The sequence below is a fragment of the Gossypium hirsutum genome, chromosome D11 (genome assembly GCF_007990345.1).
Source record: "Gossypium hirsutum isolate 1008001.06 chromosome D11, Gossypium_hirsutum_v2.1, whole genome shotgun sequence".
In the NCBI taxonomy this organism is placed as follows: Eukaryota; Viridiplantae; Streptophyta; class Magnoliopsida; order Malvales; family Malvaceae; genus Gossypium; species Gossypium hirsutum.
The window spans coordinates 6,885,616-6,903,682 of NC_053447.1; the positions used below are offsets into that span (position 1 = coordinate 6,885,616).

Genomic DNA, 18,067 nt, shown 5'->3' on the forward strand with positions numbered 1-18,067 from the left:
TCAGAATTCACATTTTCTAAGCTTCACGTACAACCGTTTCTCCCGTAATGTTTGCAAAACAATTCTGAGATGTTGCTCATGTTCAGATTTAGATTTCGAATAGACCAGAATATCATCAATGAAAACTACCACAAACTGATCCAGATATGGCTGAAAAATACAGTTCATAAGATCCATAAATGCTGTCTTCGGTACATCTATAAATACAGGTTTAAGTTTTAGGGTTTAGGGTTTAGTATTTGTCAATCCAAAAGGCATTACTAAGAATTCATAATGACCATACCGTGTTCGAAATGCCGTCTTCGGTACATCACTTTCTTTCACTTTCAGCTGATAGTAACCCGATCTCAAATCGATCTTTGAAAATACAGAAGCTCCCTTTGGTTGATCAAATAAATCATTAATGCGGGGTAAAGGATATCGATTTTTAATCATCACCTTATTCAATTGCCGATAATCAATGTAAAGCCGCATCGAACCATCTTTCTTTTTAACAAAAAGTACTGGAGCTCCCCAAAGCGAAGTACTAGGACATATAAAACCATGATCCAGTAAGTCTTGTAGTTGCACATTTAATTCTTTTAACTTTGTATGTGACATACGATATAAGGGTATTGACACTGGAGCTGTACCAGGAAATACTTCAATTGCAAATTCAACCTCTTGATCTGGTGGTAATCTTGGTAATTCTTCAGGAAATACATCAGGAAATTCACAAACAGTTCGAATTTTACTGCATTGACTTTCAATAGAATCTGAATTAATAACATAAGCTAGAAAAGCTTCGCAACCCTGATGAAGAAGTTTATTACCCTGAATTGTTGAAATAATACGGGTTGACCCACTGGTTCGAATACCATTCACCTCAATATTATCTCTATTTTCACTTTGAATAATAAACTTCTTTTTACAGCAATTCAGAATCACCCCGTGCTCCGTAAGCCAATCCATACTCAAAATTATATCAAAATTGCCAAATGGCATTATCAATAAATCAACAGGAAAGATTATGTTTTGTATCGTTAATGGACACATCCTACACACCTGATCCACTAACACAGATTGCACCAATGGTCTGGACACCACTATTGATACTCTAGACATCTCGGACTTCAAACTTCCCGACTCAACCAATTTAGTATTAACATAAGAATGTGAAGATCTCAGATCCATTAAAGTGTAAACAGGTTTTGAATGCAATAAAAATATACCTGTCACAACATCATTAGCATCACCATCCTCACGAGTCCCCACAACATAAGCTCGAGCTGGCCTTCTAGCCTTCAACTGTTGAGTAACAACACCATTTTCCTTTCTAGCACCACCTCTCGAAAATGAATTATTACATATACCTCCGAGAATAAATGAACATATAGAATACCCAAAAGAGGTCACTACAAGATACTCAACTATAACAGCTGCATTCAGATATCTTTGCAATTTCAACACCATCCCACTGACTACTACAGTCATTAATGATCCCACATTATCCTGGCCACTAAAGAAATCAATTCAGAAGAAATTTCGGTTAACCCATTCTTTAAATACCATACTTGAATAAGTCGATTACTCATGAATAACTTCTTCCTTAATAGCGACATTGCGTATCCCAAATAATTTTCAGAAACATCTGATAACTCTTTTAGAACTCTCTTTACTTGCTAACCCGTCCTCGGCTCTAGCCGCGTTATTATTTATTCAGCTATTGAACTCTTCAGTTTCACACTTGTAAGCTTGATGAATATAAATCTTGTAAATTTTTTTGTATAAGACTGTACAGGTGAGGAGGTGAAGGTCGTAAAGCCTCAAAATTTGACTCTCATATATACACACATATAACGTAACATTTATCATCAACATAATCATTATAATCATTCGACATTTTCAACTATAAAACAAAAACAAATATACCAGCATCCAAATCCCGACTCAATTCGATTCAATTATGGCATGTATCTCTAGACTCAATTTCAAGCTCGATTCAGTTCGAGAATCAACTAAACTTGCAAAGCTCTGATACCACTAAATGTAACACCCCCAACCCATATCCCTCGCCGGAATCGAGTTATGGAGCATTACCGGAGTTTACAATTCAAACAGATAAAAATTTTAAACATTTCATATCATCAAAACAAGTCATCAAAGCATCATTTTAATCTAAATTATAAACATACCAAATCCAAATCAATTTGCCTAGTTCATGAGCACTTAAACATAGAATTAGATTCACATGCACCTATCTAGATTTAGTTCAATTTATCATGCCATAATATGGATTCAAAAACAAACACATATTTATATGTATAAAACCAACCAAATTTAAACTTATAACCTCATTTACAATCAAACCACAATGTAACTATTATTTAGACACCCTAAGTACATGCCGACACAAAGGATAAACATCACCACATTTGAGTTCGGGGTTGTTGTTGGATGCAGAATTGGCGATCAAAAGTTAAGTACCTAACCTACGCACAGGAAACAAAATCGTACGATGAGTAAAAGTCAGTGGTATTTCTATAATCCGAATATTTAAAGATAAGAAATTACAAATATACAATTAAAATATAAACACAAATATATTTAATTATTACAACAACCACATCATATTTCATTTATTTCACAAATATCTCAATTCTCATACTTGCTATATTCAGGGATTTCTTCGACTTCGAGTCAATGAGACACTGGGTGTCAATTTACTACTTCGGATTAATTCGATGAGACACTGGGTGCCAATTTACTTCGGTTTAACCGATGAGACACTGGGTGTCAATTTATTACTTCGAATTATTCAATGAGGCACTGGGTGCCAAACTTGTATGTTTTGATTGGATTCGTGTATCCGTCCGAGTCCGAGTCGATTTACTAGGGATAAATGAATAATAAATTTTTATAATTGATATTAAAATGGTATGGTATGAGAATGGAAGTGAAATACCGAATTAAAAATAGAATGTGATATATGTTACAAATATATGGAATATATGAGTTATATACTCATAAAATGACTATGGAATGATATTGCAATTGTATAACGAAATGTGAAATAAATTGTGAAAAGCTATTTATATAGCAAGTATGAGAATTGAGATATTTGTGAAACAAATGGAATATGATATGGTTGTTATAATAATTAAATATTAATATGTGTTTATATTTCAATTGTATATTTGTAATTTCTTATCTTTAAATATTCGAATTATAGAAATATCACTGAGTTTTACTCAGCGTACGGTTTTGTTTCCCGTGCGCAGGTTAGGTACTTAACTTTTGATTGTCGATTCAGCATCCAACAACGATCCCGAACTCAAATGTGGTGATGTTTATCCTTTGTGTCGGCATGTACCTAGGGTGTCTAAATAATAATTATTTTGTGATTTGATTGTAAATGAGGTTATAAGTTTAATCTTGGTTGGTTTTATACATATAAATATGTGTTTGTTTTTGTTTTTGTTTTTGAAGCCATATTATGGCATGATAAATAGAACTAAATCTAGATAGGTGCATGTGAATTTAATTCTATGTTTAAGTGCTCACGAACTAGGCAAATTGATTTGGATTTGGTATGTTTATAATTTGGATTAAAATGATGCTTTGATGACTTGTTTTGATGATATGAAATGTTTGAAATTTCTGTCTGTTTGATCTGTAAACTCCGGTAATACTTCGTAACCCGGTTCCGGTGAGAGATACGGGTTGGGGGTGTTACATAAGGTGCCAACACTGTCGAGAGAAAAAGAAATGAATTTAATGTAGAGACAAAGAGCACAAAGTAAAAAAATTGAGCATCACAATTGAGCGTTCTATCGATTTGATATATTCATTGCTAACAAAAATGAATTCTCGATTTAATGATGAGGTAGTGGAGTTACTTGTTTTTAGCTTCGCCTTGGATTCACTTGATAATTATAAAGCTTTTCGGGTGGAATATATTTAAAAGCTTATGAATGATTTTTATCTGAACAATTTTACGGAGCAAGAAAAGCTACACATGAAGATTCAATTGAAGCATTTTCAACTTGATGCTCATCAAAGCACGAAGTTGCAGAAATATTCTACAATTGTTGAGTTGTGTCAAGTGTTAACTAAGACAAATAAGTCAAATATTTATCTTCTTGATAAAATTATTCGTCTTGTGCTAACTCTTCCCATGTCTACTGCAACAACTGAACGAGCATTTTCAACCATGAAAATTATGAAAACAAGGTTTCGCAACAAAATGGAGGATATTTTTTCAACTTACTTGGTGGCATACATCGAAAAAGAGAGAGCTTGAGAATTTTTAATAGATTCTATCATTGATGAATTCGATCTTATGAAAAAACAAAAGATGCAATTTAAGATGTCTAGTATTGAGAAATAAGATTAAGACCAAGTTTTTTTTTAATTTAATTTAATTTTTTAAATTATAATGATATTTATGAAATTTTTAGTATAGTATTAGTTATTCCTTTTTACATATTAGAAAAAAATATTTAATTTTATATAGTGTGATTTTTTTCTTTTAATTTTTTAAAAATTATATCATTCATATTTTTAAAAAATATTAAATTAATTTGTTTGATAAGAAAAAAATCTAAAAAATTCAGATTTAGAAATTTCGCCCACTTTAAAGTAAAATCCCAGGTGTGCAATCAGCACTCAATTAAAGAGCCTGTATAGGAGTCATGCCTAGTTGCCCATATTTCAAAACCATGTAAATGGATTTGTTAGCCATGAGAATCCCGATTAAGTGATAAGGTTACGAGTGTGAGGAAATGAAAGATTTGACGGATAAGGTGCGCAGATATGGTTGTTTTATTGCTTAAACCTATCCCCCTTGGAGGCAACTCTACATTAGACTGTTGCTCAAGCGCCTATGACTATTTTATGGACCCAAAACTATGCTGTCAGCATCACGTATGACAACTGTTTTAAACAATCAACTTCAAATTTGACTAACCGTAATAACTTAAAAAGATTCCAGTAGCTCCCCAAACAGTTAAAAATCGAGGCAAACACCATAAATACAATAATAAATTTAAGTCAAATCAACAATCTGGGACCAAACAAGCACAACCCCATAGGATTTGCATTGACCTCTAGTTCCTCTCAACATTCTTTTCTAACATCTTTCTAATATAACATACATGAGAACCTGTTTGAGTGTCCATGCATGCGTCAGGTGTTATGACATGCACTCAAGATGCTGACCACTGACCGAATCTCATGGATGAGCAGTTGTGATGAGCGCTCCAAAATCAGATATAAACAGGTTTAACATCATTAGCACCAAAGCTTGCAGCACACACTGGACACTTGCGGTGACGACTTCCAATAATCTTTTGTACACAAGGATTGCAGAAGAGATGGTAGCATTTTGTAATAACAACCTGGAAAAGAGGCAAACAATCTCTAAACAAATGCAGAGAATGGATGGAGAAATATTGACAAACCAAGAGAATTGTTTGAAACAGAATTGAACAAACCATAGCTATAAAAACAATGTTAAAAAGAGTATCTCTCTGAGAAGAGAACCAATATAACCGGTTTAAAAAGTCAAAAACCATTCTTGAAGTTGCAGCATTCAAATTGCACAAATTGCACGGAAGCACCCTAACCTATTGTCAGTGCAAAAGAGAATAAAAAGCTCAAGCTAACAACAAAAAAGGGCCTAGTTGAACAATTGGCACCTTGGAATACTAAATCTGGATTGCACATTTTACCTCTTTTGGTCTATCAAGACAGATACTGCATTTCAGTATTTCCTTGTACTCTCTAAGTTCTTGTTGAAGCCTTTGTACAGTTGATGATCCTTCAATCTCAGCTTGAAGACGCAACACCTTCCTTCTCACCACTTCCAGTTCTTCCTCATTTCTTTTCTTGCTAAACCTAACAGTTGAAAGAAATGTAGAATGAGTGACATGAATTCACCCAATGCACTTAGAACAAAGTGAAACATAGAAACTACCAATATATTCATTTACCTTTGCCTCTCTAATTCTATCTGCAACTCCACCAATGCCACTCGACTTCTCTCAATCTTAGATTGTGAGTCCTCTAGTGACTCCCTTGCCTGATGAGATCTTCTAATATCTGACAATCGTTTTTGTGTATTTTCCAATGAAACCGAGTTTTGAAATCTTTCTTCTGCCAGTTTCTGAACCTGATCTGAGCAAAACCTCAGCTGCAAAAGGATTTGCACAAGACGCAAAATTTGTATTACTTGTAGAAGATTATTCCATACAAAATAAGTCATGCATACTTGATCCTCAATTCTTGCAGCTTTCATCTCATAAAAATCAAGGGATGAACTGGCTTGCTGAAGATCCTTCTCCATGGTATGTTTTTCAAAGAGTAGAGCATCTTGCAGCTGCTTTGACCCAACACCTTCTAGAAAAGCTGAAAGAGAACCATATAAGTAACAAGATCAAATTCCAGAGAAAAAATACAACTGTATAGAAGACAATGGATGCTCTACAAGTATAAGTCCTCCACATGCTCTACAATGGAACCATATTAACGGAACTTCCAGATTCCAAATGATGCAGTCTCCTCTAATCATTAGTTTTCCACGGTTAGGTTGCAAGCAAAGGTGTTTATTCCATGTCAGACATTTTCCCAATCTTTATGCAAGTATTCATGAATATGGAAAGCATAGAGTTAATCAAAAGCAATCATTCCTAGTGAGTATAAAAATAAATAGTTTTTTAACAAATTGTCAAGAGATCAAATAAATAGAGAAGGTAAAACAATACTGAACCATTTCAATCAGATCTAAAGAATATCATAAACCATATAAGTGATACCTTGATGTTATAGTCATCCCTCTCTGTGACTTGCTGCAATAGCTGCTGGTTTTGTGTTTGCATGTCATCATATGACTGTCCAATTGACTGGGGAGAAAACAAAATACCAGGCTCAAAAAAATCTACAAAATGCAGAGTCAAGCCTAGAAAAGAAGAAACTGACCTCTATTTCAGATAAGTAAGCCTCATTTTCCTCATTTTTGGATTTTAAAACATCAGAAAGCCTAGCCTTACCCCTGAAATAGCAATATACTTGATGTTTTTCACACACTTTTCATAACCCATGGTATATTACTTCCAGTACATTTGTTCTTAGCTAAAGGGAATTTCTTCAGAAGATAAATCTAATACCTCCTGGAAGCCTCCAGTTTCTGTCGCAACTCAGCAATTTCAGCTTCTGCAGCAGCCAACCTTTGCTGGGATACCGCTTCAGCTTCATTAGCCGTCTTAACACGTAATTCCAGATTTTGCTCATCAAGACAAGATTTCAGACTTTGAACATGAGCCCATGCCTTGTATTCTGAATCCTAGCTTCCAAACATCTCTGCAATCAAGAAAAGAATTATAACCATCTGGAACTGCACATCAAGAATAGAACCATATCAAGAGTTGCAAGATATCAGTACTATTGCTTTGGGTTGAACAAATAAACCGGAATAACACATCCAACAACTTTTGAAAATCAAGTGTATAAACTCAAACTCTCAATGTCGAAAATGTAAAAGTCAAAGCCTAACCTCCAAATTCAAACATATCAAAGCTATACATGTGTCATAAGACCTAGTTTTAAGTCCATGGAAAAATAAAGCCCACATAACACAAATAAAAGACTAACAAAATAGATCTAGCAACAAGTCATTAATACATGAAATGCTACTTCCAAACATACTAAAACCTATATATAAGCATCATAAGCCCCAGTTTTAAGTCCATGGGGATAAAAGCCCACCTAACCAAATAAAGACTAACAAAATAAATCAAACAAAGAAGTCCACTGATGCATGAAATGTTACTTCCTAATTTACATCTAGAATAAACATGCTTACAACATGGAAGGAAGTTCATCATCCACAACATAACCAGAGGTAGCATATCATAATCAATCTAATATAAGATATTCAACATTCTCCATAATTAGCATATGACAACTTCCATAAAAGATAAAAAAGTAAAACACATAAGAGAAATATGCTTATTCTAACTACAGGCAGCACTCAAGAGGAGAAATTTTGTGATTTCTTTTTTCAGAACATTGCTCTGGCATTCATAAAATTCTTGGAAAGAAAGTCGGGCTGTAATGCAAATTACACATGAATTTACTGTAGAAGATAATAAAAGAAAGCATCATGCACAAATAATCAAACCTTGAATCAGTAATTCATGTCTGTACATATCAAATATCAACTTCAACTCCACATCACTGTCCTTCAATTCCTGGACCTGTAGTGAAGAAAAAAATATATAAATACATAAGACAAATAGATTTACTTCTCTGAGAAAAAAGATGGGCATAAAGGTTGATACGAGTAGATTTTACAGGTAATAAAAGGCACATTTCCTTTAATTTGAACAAGCATCAATTCCCCATCACAGCTTTCTTCAACATAGATTTAATCAGAATCACGCAGAAATATTAAACAACCATACCATGGCTTGCAACTTGTTTGTTTCAGCAACTTGCTCAACAGATCTGACAGACAATTCTCACACTCTTTCGCCTGTTCACAATAATTGTTTAAATTTTTACAAATCTACATAGAGAAAAGAAAAAGGGCCTTTAAACCTTAAAGCAAAACCAGGAATAACCAAACAACTTATAAAATTACTAACCTTCCTATCAAGAGTAGTGTAAAGAGATTGCACGTCAGCCGGAGAGAATGAATATCCACGACGGCCTCTTTGTATTTACCTAATTGACTCTGCATCAAACTCATTTCCTCAGGAAATGAAGAAAGCAAGCTTTTAAATTCTGCAATTATTTCCTTCCTTCCTGGAGTGTAAATGTATTTTAAGCAGATTGTCAGAAAATAATAGAAGATTAAATCAGCAGATGGTTCAGATTCAGAGTAAACATAATTTATCTTCCTACCTGGTTCTCTAGATGCCTCTTCCAGCTTAGCTTCAACTCTCTTTCTTTCATCAATTTGTCGCTGTATTTCTGCCCCCATATGAGAAGCTCTAGAATCAGAAATTGCCAATGATCTCTGAAATACATCAGCTATATCATTTTTTATACTCAACTCCTTTCTTTCCAAGCCAGATTATCTTTCTCAACCTAAAAGTTTTAGAAGGGAAGTTATAGTCAGCATGGAATTGGACATCCTCAACAAAATGACAGACAAAGGCATAAATGAAACTACCGACCAGTAACAACCTGTAGTTTCTCATATAAATCCTGATACCGCGAAACTTCTGATTTTGACCTTTCTAGTTGATCTTCACCAGAAGATATACTTGGGAAGAAGAAATGCCTTTATACTCTTCAATGTGTTCTGTCAACCGAAAATACTTATTTGATTTTATATGACTGAATAAAAGGAAGTGCAAGCTCAGAAATGAAGAGAAAATAATCAGCAACGCATACCTGCAAATTTGATAACTGCTGTAATATTTCTATTCTTTCCTCATGAAGGCTTTTAGTTCTGTTAGTCGAGTGGATGCTTGCTCCTGTCAAACTCAAATTAATCATCCAGATGAACTTTCAGTTCCAGCAATTCACAAGATAACTAAAAGGAAATCAGGAATTACCAACAGCTTTTTGAGGGCTGACTCCATTTCTTGCAGATCTCTATGCTTATCTTTGAACTTATCACCAGCAACAGGCTTACCCCGAGGTTTAAGACAGGAAAAAATGCACCTTTCGTTGCATCTCTTTCTGCTTTAAGAGTTGCCAATTTGCAATTACTTACCTGCAGTTCTGCAACTGCAATTTCTAATTCACCTGCAAAACACATAGCAAAATACGAGAGTCAAACTTGTAGATGCTTCAATGACATTTGGTTTCTATAATTGACTAGCATTTGAAAACAATATAAGGGTATCGCCCATTGATTGGATCATCCACAGCTTTAGAGTGAAATAACAGATTTTATAAGGTGCAAGTGTTGTGGAGATGGCATAAATTTAAATAATCACATTGAAGGCATGCATACTGACTTTCTTCCATGCTACACATAAATGCAAGATTTAGTATGTCATACATATTTAGAACATATCTATGCAAGATATATTTGCTTAGGTGGAAACTTATAATGTCACATCCAGACAACAGTTGATGTCACAACTGCATAATAAACAGACAAATCCGACCACATATAGAAAATTACCTTTCAGACGCTTAAGTTCAGCTTTATTCTTAGCATCAATATCCCTATGGCTCTGCAACTCTCTTACCAAAGATCTGTGGTTCAAATGAATATCACCTATTGCTAACCTCAAATTCTTAACTTCTGATTCTAGGTCACAAAATGCCTTCTGCCTGCATGATCCTAGCATAAAGAGATGTTAACACAGTTAACAGAATAAAAAATCCAGAAAAGATTTTATCCCAAAAAAAAAGTCTGTATAGTTCACAATTTACATTTTCCACTAAACACATACCATAGCTGGGTAATAACTCCAGAAAAGATTTTATCCAAAAGAGAAAAGACTATCAATTTACATTTTCCAACTGAACACATACCATAGATAGGAAGATCTTTTTTAACTACAGCATATAATCCATCCTTCAGACACCATAGGTCATTAATTGCAACTACTATATTGTGTAATATGTTCCCACTCTTTTCAGATGCAGTCTGTTCTCTATCTTCTTTCATCTGCACTGGGCAAATATTGGAAGAGGAACTCTCAGTTGCACCTGTCTCCATAAGTCTGCTAAGAAAGCATCCTCAGCAGGAAATAGAGCCCCATCTACATTTGTAATACAAAGCCTTCTCAGGAAGTGATATACAGAACAAAACAAAGATTGACAACAGAAGAATTATAAAGCTCCTATAAATCAGAAGTGCAAAATTTAACTCGAATTATAATTATAAGTTATAACATAAGAAAGCATAGTCCTGGAAATATCTTCAGAGTTCATTACAAGGACTACAACACTAATAAAGAAAGCAAAGCATGGAAGAAAATCCTCACCCTCTGTATTAGGTGCACATTCACCATTTTGCCTGCCAGCTTCTTGTGTGTGGATGGCACGAGATTCCAAGCCAGTGATCAGCTATCGTAAAAGTAGAATATAAATTTCCATCAAGCAATTTACTATATAAGCAAAAACCTAAAAGATATAAATACGATTATCATCTTTCTAGTAAGCAGAATGCACAAAATTTTTAACAGTTTGTACAGGATCTTACCGCTTCCCAAGATTTGTTCACCACTTGCAATGTAGAATCATATGGCTTTGTTTGCTTTTCAGTTGAATGAATTTGTTCTCAAAAGCAGAATACTCAACCTTCTGAGCTTCTAACTTTTGCTGCAGCTTTTGATTCTGAAATTGCAAAACTTGAGTATCAAGCTGCATCAGACCAATAAAAGGAGGTGGCATTAGAAGAAAGTCAAATATACAAACAAGCTATAAAAGAAACCATTCTAACATGAGGATATTTCACCCAAAAAAGTTTAATGAAGTTGGACCTCCAAATCTCCATGGACAAATCAACCTACCCAAACCCAAGCGAACACGCTGAAAAATAATAATACCCCGTATTCATAGCTGAGCACAGCAGAGGATCCAAGAACAATAAATGTTCAACCAAAAGCATACAGTAAAAGGAAAAGTGGCATTTGCAGAAAATAAACCAGCATCAAATCTATGATCACTAAAATAATAGAAAAATCCTCAAATTTCAAAGAAATTTAAACTAAATTGCTGATGACAATATTTATAAACATTAGGTCAAAGCCACATATAGACATGCATCCAATTGATGCTAAAGTAGCAATGCGAAATTTGATACATAAGAAAAAACCGTCAGAATTAAGTAATTTTGACTTTTTAAAATTGTAATTCAATAGAACACTAAGTATTAGGACAAGCAGATATCAATAATTGCTTCAAATCAGAAATTTTTAACAAAATAAGAAGCAAACACCATACCTTTTTCTCCTCAGAAGTTGGTGAGAATGGTTGCTTCTTTGAGTCAACAGCAGTGGGAGATATGGAGGCAAAGTGACGCCGTTTCGGTCAGCCTCACCAGTGCTCCCCATTGAACCCACCCTCACACTCAAAACCCCTAGAAACCCACCCAAGACAACCTTTATCTACTTCAAGGCCAAACGGTGTATCCACCTCAAAGAAACTTTAATCTTAACCTGATTGAATAAAAAACTAATGTTTCAATAACAGAACCATAGCCAATTAATCCGTTCCAAAACCCTAATTCATCACAATTCGAAAGCCCTAACCGATCAGTTTTTCATTCATTGTTTCTTATTGTTGCTCACCAAAAACTAATTTTATCAAAATTATAATCGAAAACAAAAAGGGTCGTCACTTTCTGATGACAAGAAGAAGAGTTAGGCGCAGCAGTTCCTCTCGCCCTTGACTTTTTATCTATCTAAGAACGCATTCTAAAGAGAGAGCTTGAGTAGGAAATTGAAAAATAATTAAAACAATAATAAAATGAATAGAACAGTTGGGTGTCTGGGGTATATTGAAATAAGGAATTTTGAAATTCTGAGAATGTTAAAGGGTACTTTTGAGAATTGAAAGACCGACTCTTTTAAAAAAAGTTAAATTGAGAATTAGTCCCTGTAATTTACAAAATTTATAGATTTAATCTTTTTACTTTAATTTGGTCATTTTTAGTTTCTGTTCAAATTTTAAAATTTTCGTCCTTACCAAACGATTATTGTCAATTTTGTTAAGTACAGCTACTTTCAAAATTTGATATGAAAAATATATTATTGTATTCGAAATACGATATTAGCTTGTTATTTCTAAGTATTACTCACTAAAATTCTTATTAATGGATTGATGGTTGTTATTTATGTCAAGACTGGAATTTCAAATTTCGACAAGTATAAGGACTTAAAATGATCCAACGGGAGAATATGGCCTAAATCTACAATCGTAAGCATAGTACATGATTAGTAATTGAACTTAACCAAATGGATTTAACTACTCTTGTTTGGGTCATGACTAGAATTTCAAATTTTGAAAAGTATAGACACTAAATTTGACTAATTGGAAAAGTATATGGATTAAAATTGATCAAATTAAAGTATAAAGACTAAAATTATAATTTCCGCAAAGTACAGGAACCTATAAATATAATGCATGATTAAGACAATTAGAGAGAGAGAGAGAGAGAACCTATACTGCATGAATTAACCCTAAATTTGATATTATAACATATGTACAGGAATACCAAATGTAAATATAAAATACACAAGAAGAAAATCATACGAATTTATATAAGGGTAAAAATTTAAAATTGATACAAATCATGATATGATAAGAAAAAAAGTAAGATATATAATAATACGAAATATAAATCTTACAAATAATTATTGAGCCATTACAATGAAATCAGAATGTCTTAACTTGTTGCTGCTCTTTTTCTATTTTCTTTGGTCTTACGTTACATGCATCCTATTCTTTGATCATTGTCATGCATTTGAATCTGCCTAACTTTCAGCTATATACAATATCAAATATTAGACTTCAATACTGAAGTAGTATGGCCAGACAGTTTTAAAAAACCTGTACCAACCAGTTAACCTATTACAACCAAGTGTCGCAACAAGGTGAGCTGCTTGATTTCATTCATCTTTCATGGAGAGTTCATGTCTTTTTTCTGCCCAACTTCCACAAGCAATGTCAAAAGAGTTTCACACACTTGGGCTGCACCTGCTTCAGAAGGGTCATCCCTCAAGGATGAATAAACCATCCAGGCATGATCTAATTTCCGTTTTGGGCGCACCACAATAGATCCTGGGACTTCTGCATCACAGCGTGCCACAAGCCCATCACTCTGTTCCTTATACCTGACCAGCAGCAATTGGGCACATGCAGCCATGGCAGCTCCGAGGGGCATGACCACGGGTAGTCTTGCAGGCTGGCCATCAGAGAGGGGAGCCATCATAGGTAGCTCCGCATGAGCAACGCGAGATAATGTTGCCAGTACGGCAGGACTGATGCTAGCTTCAGTATGGAAAGAGACAACCGGAAGCTCCTTTGGCAAATGGTGTTTCTGCAAAAATTCTTTCCTCCTCTTGTAAGTCAAGTCTTCCATAGCTTGCATGTCCCCCTTTACAGTTGGAATGTTTCATATGAAGATTGTCAGAAAAATAATTTGCAATGAGCTACAAAATTAAAAGATCATGCAACTAGACTTCCACCAGAAAGTAGACTCATTTCAGACAAAAATCCTTCCATTGAAAAAGAGGTAACGATCACCAAACCATCCAATGAATGTGCTGAGTTCCTCCCATGGTAACTCAGAAGTTACAGCAAATTAATTGCATATGATCCTGCTGTCAATTATTTATGGACACTCGAGAGCAAAGAAACTGTATAAAAGACTACTTGCATACCTTAAGCACTTTACAAATTAGAATCTCCATAAGCTTCCGTAGATTTACATAATCACCAAGCTGGCCTTCTCTCAAGATATCTGAAGCTATAGGACTTCCACCGTACGGACTCTGTGCTAATACTAACCCAGCAACCTTACCTTTCAAGTCAGACCAATACATAGATAGAGCAGCCGCTGCATCTACTCCCCCTTTGCTATGTCCAAGAAGCAAAACACGTTTTCCAGAACCCCAATAAATTTCCTCGATGTAATCTTTTATCTCTTTGGCATTTTTCTCAACTGAAGCCTGATTAGTGATTGTAATGTTCAGCGTAGACTAAAAAAAAAACCGAACTGTGTAACAGAAGAGTAATTAAATATACCTCACTATGAATCTTGGCAATATGACAAGTCAGACCCATCTTTGAGAAACTTGTTTTTGTACTGACAAAATAAAGAGGTCCATGGTTGCTGAAAAGACCTGCCAAATATGACAATTGCTGGAAGTAAGCAATTAAGCAACATAGAAACACTGAATCAGAACTTCTAAAAAGAAATTAAAACAATATAATACCAAGATCCCGCAGCACATCTATGATCTTTGTCATGACAACTAATGCATCAAACATCACCATTCAAAAGATAATGTTAAAGGTTAAATTTTGAATTTCAACTCAAGAGTCAACTTCAGCCTTTGTTCCATTTTAGTATATTTTAGCTCCAAGTTTGCGTAACTGATTTTTAGTCAGCTCAAATCTAAGGTAGAATTTTAATCGCTTGCTATAACTATATAAAGGCAAGCAATGATCAATGAACCTACATTCTTGATTTCACCTCTGAAAGACATGATGTGTTCAGAGCTGAAATGAAAATAGAGCATGCATATCCTAGGCCTGGAAGTCAAGCTTCACTAAGGATTTTGTACCGCTGTTTCTGACAAGGTTTCTTGTTCCCTAAAATGTTCAAGAAACAATATTTTGGTGTTTTAACCAGTTTATACAAACCTTTAGTTAAAAATTGGTATTTTCCAAAAAAAGAGTGCTGTAAGAAATAGTGCCTATATTCTAATATCTACTTGAGCATATCAGATTCAATCCCCCTCCAATTTCACCATTTTTTTTCTTTCTCTCAAAATGCCCAGAATGCGAATACGTTGTTTTAAGGAGGAAAATTTACAAAGGTACCTGGAACCAATAAATACACCATCGAGCTTGGCAGTTTATGGAGACCATGCCTGAAAAAGGAGAGACAACTAATCAAGAATTGCAAAACCATGCTAGGAAATAGTACTCACATAAAAATATGCTAAGCAGCCATTTTACCTAATATTTTCAAGAATTTCTGTAAACCTCCCAGTTCCATCTTCAACTGATGGCATCTCTGGAGCCCGTTTCAGCCATCCAATATCATTTGCAGACCCACGAACAGTACTCCTTGCTCTTTCAATAAGCCTGAGCATTTTTTATATGTGTATGTATAAAGACTGGAAAAATTCATTACTCCTTATAATACCCAAACAGAAATTACTTCTGGCACTAAATAAGAAGAAAGAAAGGGGAGGAAGATTATTCAAAATATTGCAAGAAATTTAAATTACAAATAAGTATGCTCAAATGATAAGCAACCAGTCATGAATGAATTAATCCAAACCCTCCTTTCCCCACCTTTGCGCAGAAAATTGTAGTGCACGGAAGGATCATTAAAATTGACAAACTGAGGAACTTCACCACTTAAAAATTGTAAACATTTTGACCTTTTAGTATCCCGTGTAATGACTACTATTTTTTAAAATCATAAGTATAGGATAATATCTTAAAATCACGATCTATTTTCACAAATTTCGTTATAAAAGAAATCCATGATTAAGCATATAGGAATAAATACCCTTGAAAAATGGAAATCCCATTTTGCCTCGTATGATTTGATTGTGCAATTGCACCATTAATTTCAGATGGATCTCCAGTGGAGGTCCTTACTACAGGATTGTTGGCTGAGGCAGTAGTTACATGACAAGAGGATGCAGACAATGTTGAGCTACTTCCACTTGAAAATGGATGATCATTAATCACAGAATCCTCAGTTCGCCCTGAAGAAGATGTTGATATTTCTTGCACACGTACAATGGAATCCCTTGAATCTCTAAAAGCAAGTTTCTCTGCAACATTGCCAAAAGAATTGCAATGAAGTCGTCCATAATTCATGGGTTAACACAATGAGCACAAGGAACATAGACCAAAATGAAATGAAGAACACAATAAGCTAGTTCAGCACAGAAATGATATAAGCAACTCTTAGAGGCTTCCAGGAAAGAAAATAAAAAAAAAAGAGAGAAATAAAAAAGGAACTTCTGTAGATAAATATTGAATTAAAAAAATGGAAGAAACCAAGATGAAAAGAGAGACCTTACCAGAATAACCAGAAAAATAACCAGCCAAGTAGTTAGTTGTTTGTGCAAGATAAGAAGCAGCTTCATTTAAAGCTGGTAAAGAGGTGAATAATTGAGGAATAACCCCATCATTTCCAAGACCATCATTTTCAGCCTGAAAATAGGGTTGTTGTTTTTGTCGTTCAAGACAAGTAAGATCAGGTCTTAATGTTATTAACAAAGATCTATAACGCCAATGTACCGATGAAAAAACAGAACTATAACACCAAGATATGAAATAAGTTATAGAATCTGGAATTTTGTTGCAAAAGATATCAAAAGAACTGCACAAAAAACAATAGATGAAGAAAAATAAGAAAAAGTTATAATATGTTTTTAATTTAAACAAGATGCCAGATCAAGCTAAACACATTGGCAAATTAACCTCTTTAAAACCAGGGAACTTCTTGAAACCTAAGTATTATACAGATACATACAGCACATTCCCAAAAAGAAATAATCCGTAGACTCTGGAAGCTGAAATCTATGTCGCTCGGGCTTTCATTTTCTTAAAAGTACTTGTTTAAGTGTCCATCACATAGTTAGATATCCGTATCGAATATGGTCCTCCAAATATATATATATAAACATAGGAAAAATTGAGCATATCCTGAGTTCAGATAAAATAGGCTTAAATACTTACCACCGACCCTGTCCTTGTTTCTCCATTTCTGCACCTTTCAGCTGTCCTCATTAGAATCAAGCTCTAAAAAACCAATTGGGAGGGGGGGGGGGAATAACACGTTAGCTCCTTTAAAAAAAGACTGGAGAAGAGCAATCCAAGCTTATTTAATCTAAGCTTGGGGCAGAGGATTCCAATGATAGAAAATATACTTCCAAATTAATTTCACTGATTTTCAAAACATAGATCGTTCTCGTTGAAATATTGGTTGGACAACGTGTTCAAATTAAATGATTAAAAAACAAAATGTAGAAGAGAAATTGAAGAGGAAATCAATAATCATCAGATTATAATAAATATATGTTTTAGAATTCCATTCTAGAAACACTTACCCAAATCCTTACTGAAATATCAATTATCAACGAAATTTTTACAGCAATAGGAATTTAGAATTTTTATTATATTAATGACTATTGTAGATTCGATTATTTTCAACTCGTTTGAATTGATAAAATTTCTTAACGACAAGGAATAGGAGAGCAAAAGCAAACCGAAATACCGAATGGCGAATGCGAAAGAGAAGAAGCTAGATGATGTCGTTTCATCTCGCTTTAGTGATACAAGGCCGTGGAGGGAACGAATCTCAAGGAAAACTTTTATTTCGTTGCGCCCATATCTATCTTCGTCGCCTAAAAAGCACGATTTG

The 18,067-nt window shown here is 34.4% G+C and overlaps 1 protein-coding gene and 1 non-coding gene across 2 annotated transcripts; both read right to left on the minus strand.

Moving 5' to 3' along the window:
• Positions 1-4,994: 4,994 nt before the first annotated feature.
• On the minus strand, positions 4,995-12,002 carry LOC107923465 (E3 ubiquitin-protein ligase BRE1-like 1). Its single transcript, XM_041105775.1, is given in 28 exon segments — positions 4,995-5,378; positions 5,712-5,877; positions 5,973-6,172; positions 6,251-6,386; positions 6,793-6,881; positions 6,958-7,030; positions 7,146-7,338; positions 8,159-8,234; positions 8,442-8,497; positions 8,609-8,662; positions 8,665-8,784; positions 8,884-9,042; positions 9,045-9,069; positions 9,169-9,233; positions 9,236-9,265; positions 9,268-9,286; positions 9,379-9,428; positions 9,431-9,461; positions 9,543-9,622; positions 9,625-9,735; positions 10,121-10,282; positions 10,477-10,683; positions 10,686-10,706; positions 10,932-11,013; positions 11,150-11,193; positions 11,196-11,310; positions 11,893-11,978; positions 11,981-12,002. Coding segments are annotated over 28 exon segments (2,604 nt in total). The 3' UTR covers positions 4,995-5,246.
• Positions 12,003-13,249: 1,247 nt separating this feature from the next.
• On the minus strand, positions 13,250-18,052 carry LOC107911880 (uncharacterized). The gene is made up of 9 exons (XR_005921005.1): positions 17,921-18,052; positions 17,383-17,445; positions 16,722-16,854; positions 16,199-16,469; positions 15,637-15,765; positions 15,499-15,548; positions 14,698-14,795; positions 14,334-14,621; positions 13,250-14,047 (listed from the first exon to the last, which is right to left on the minus strand). It is a non-coding gene; the product is annotated as an uncharacterized protein (transcript).
• Between the last annotated feature and the right edge of the window lie 15 nt (positions 18,053-18,067).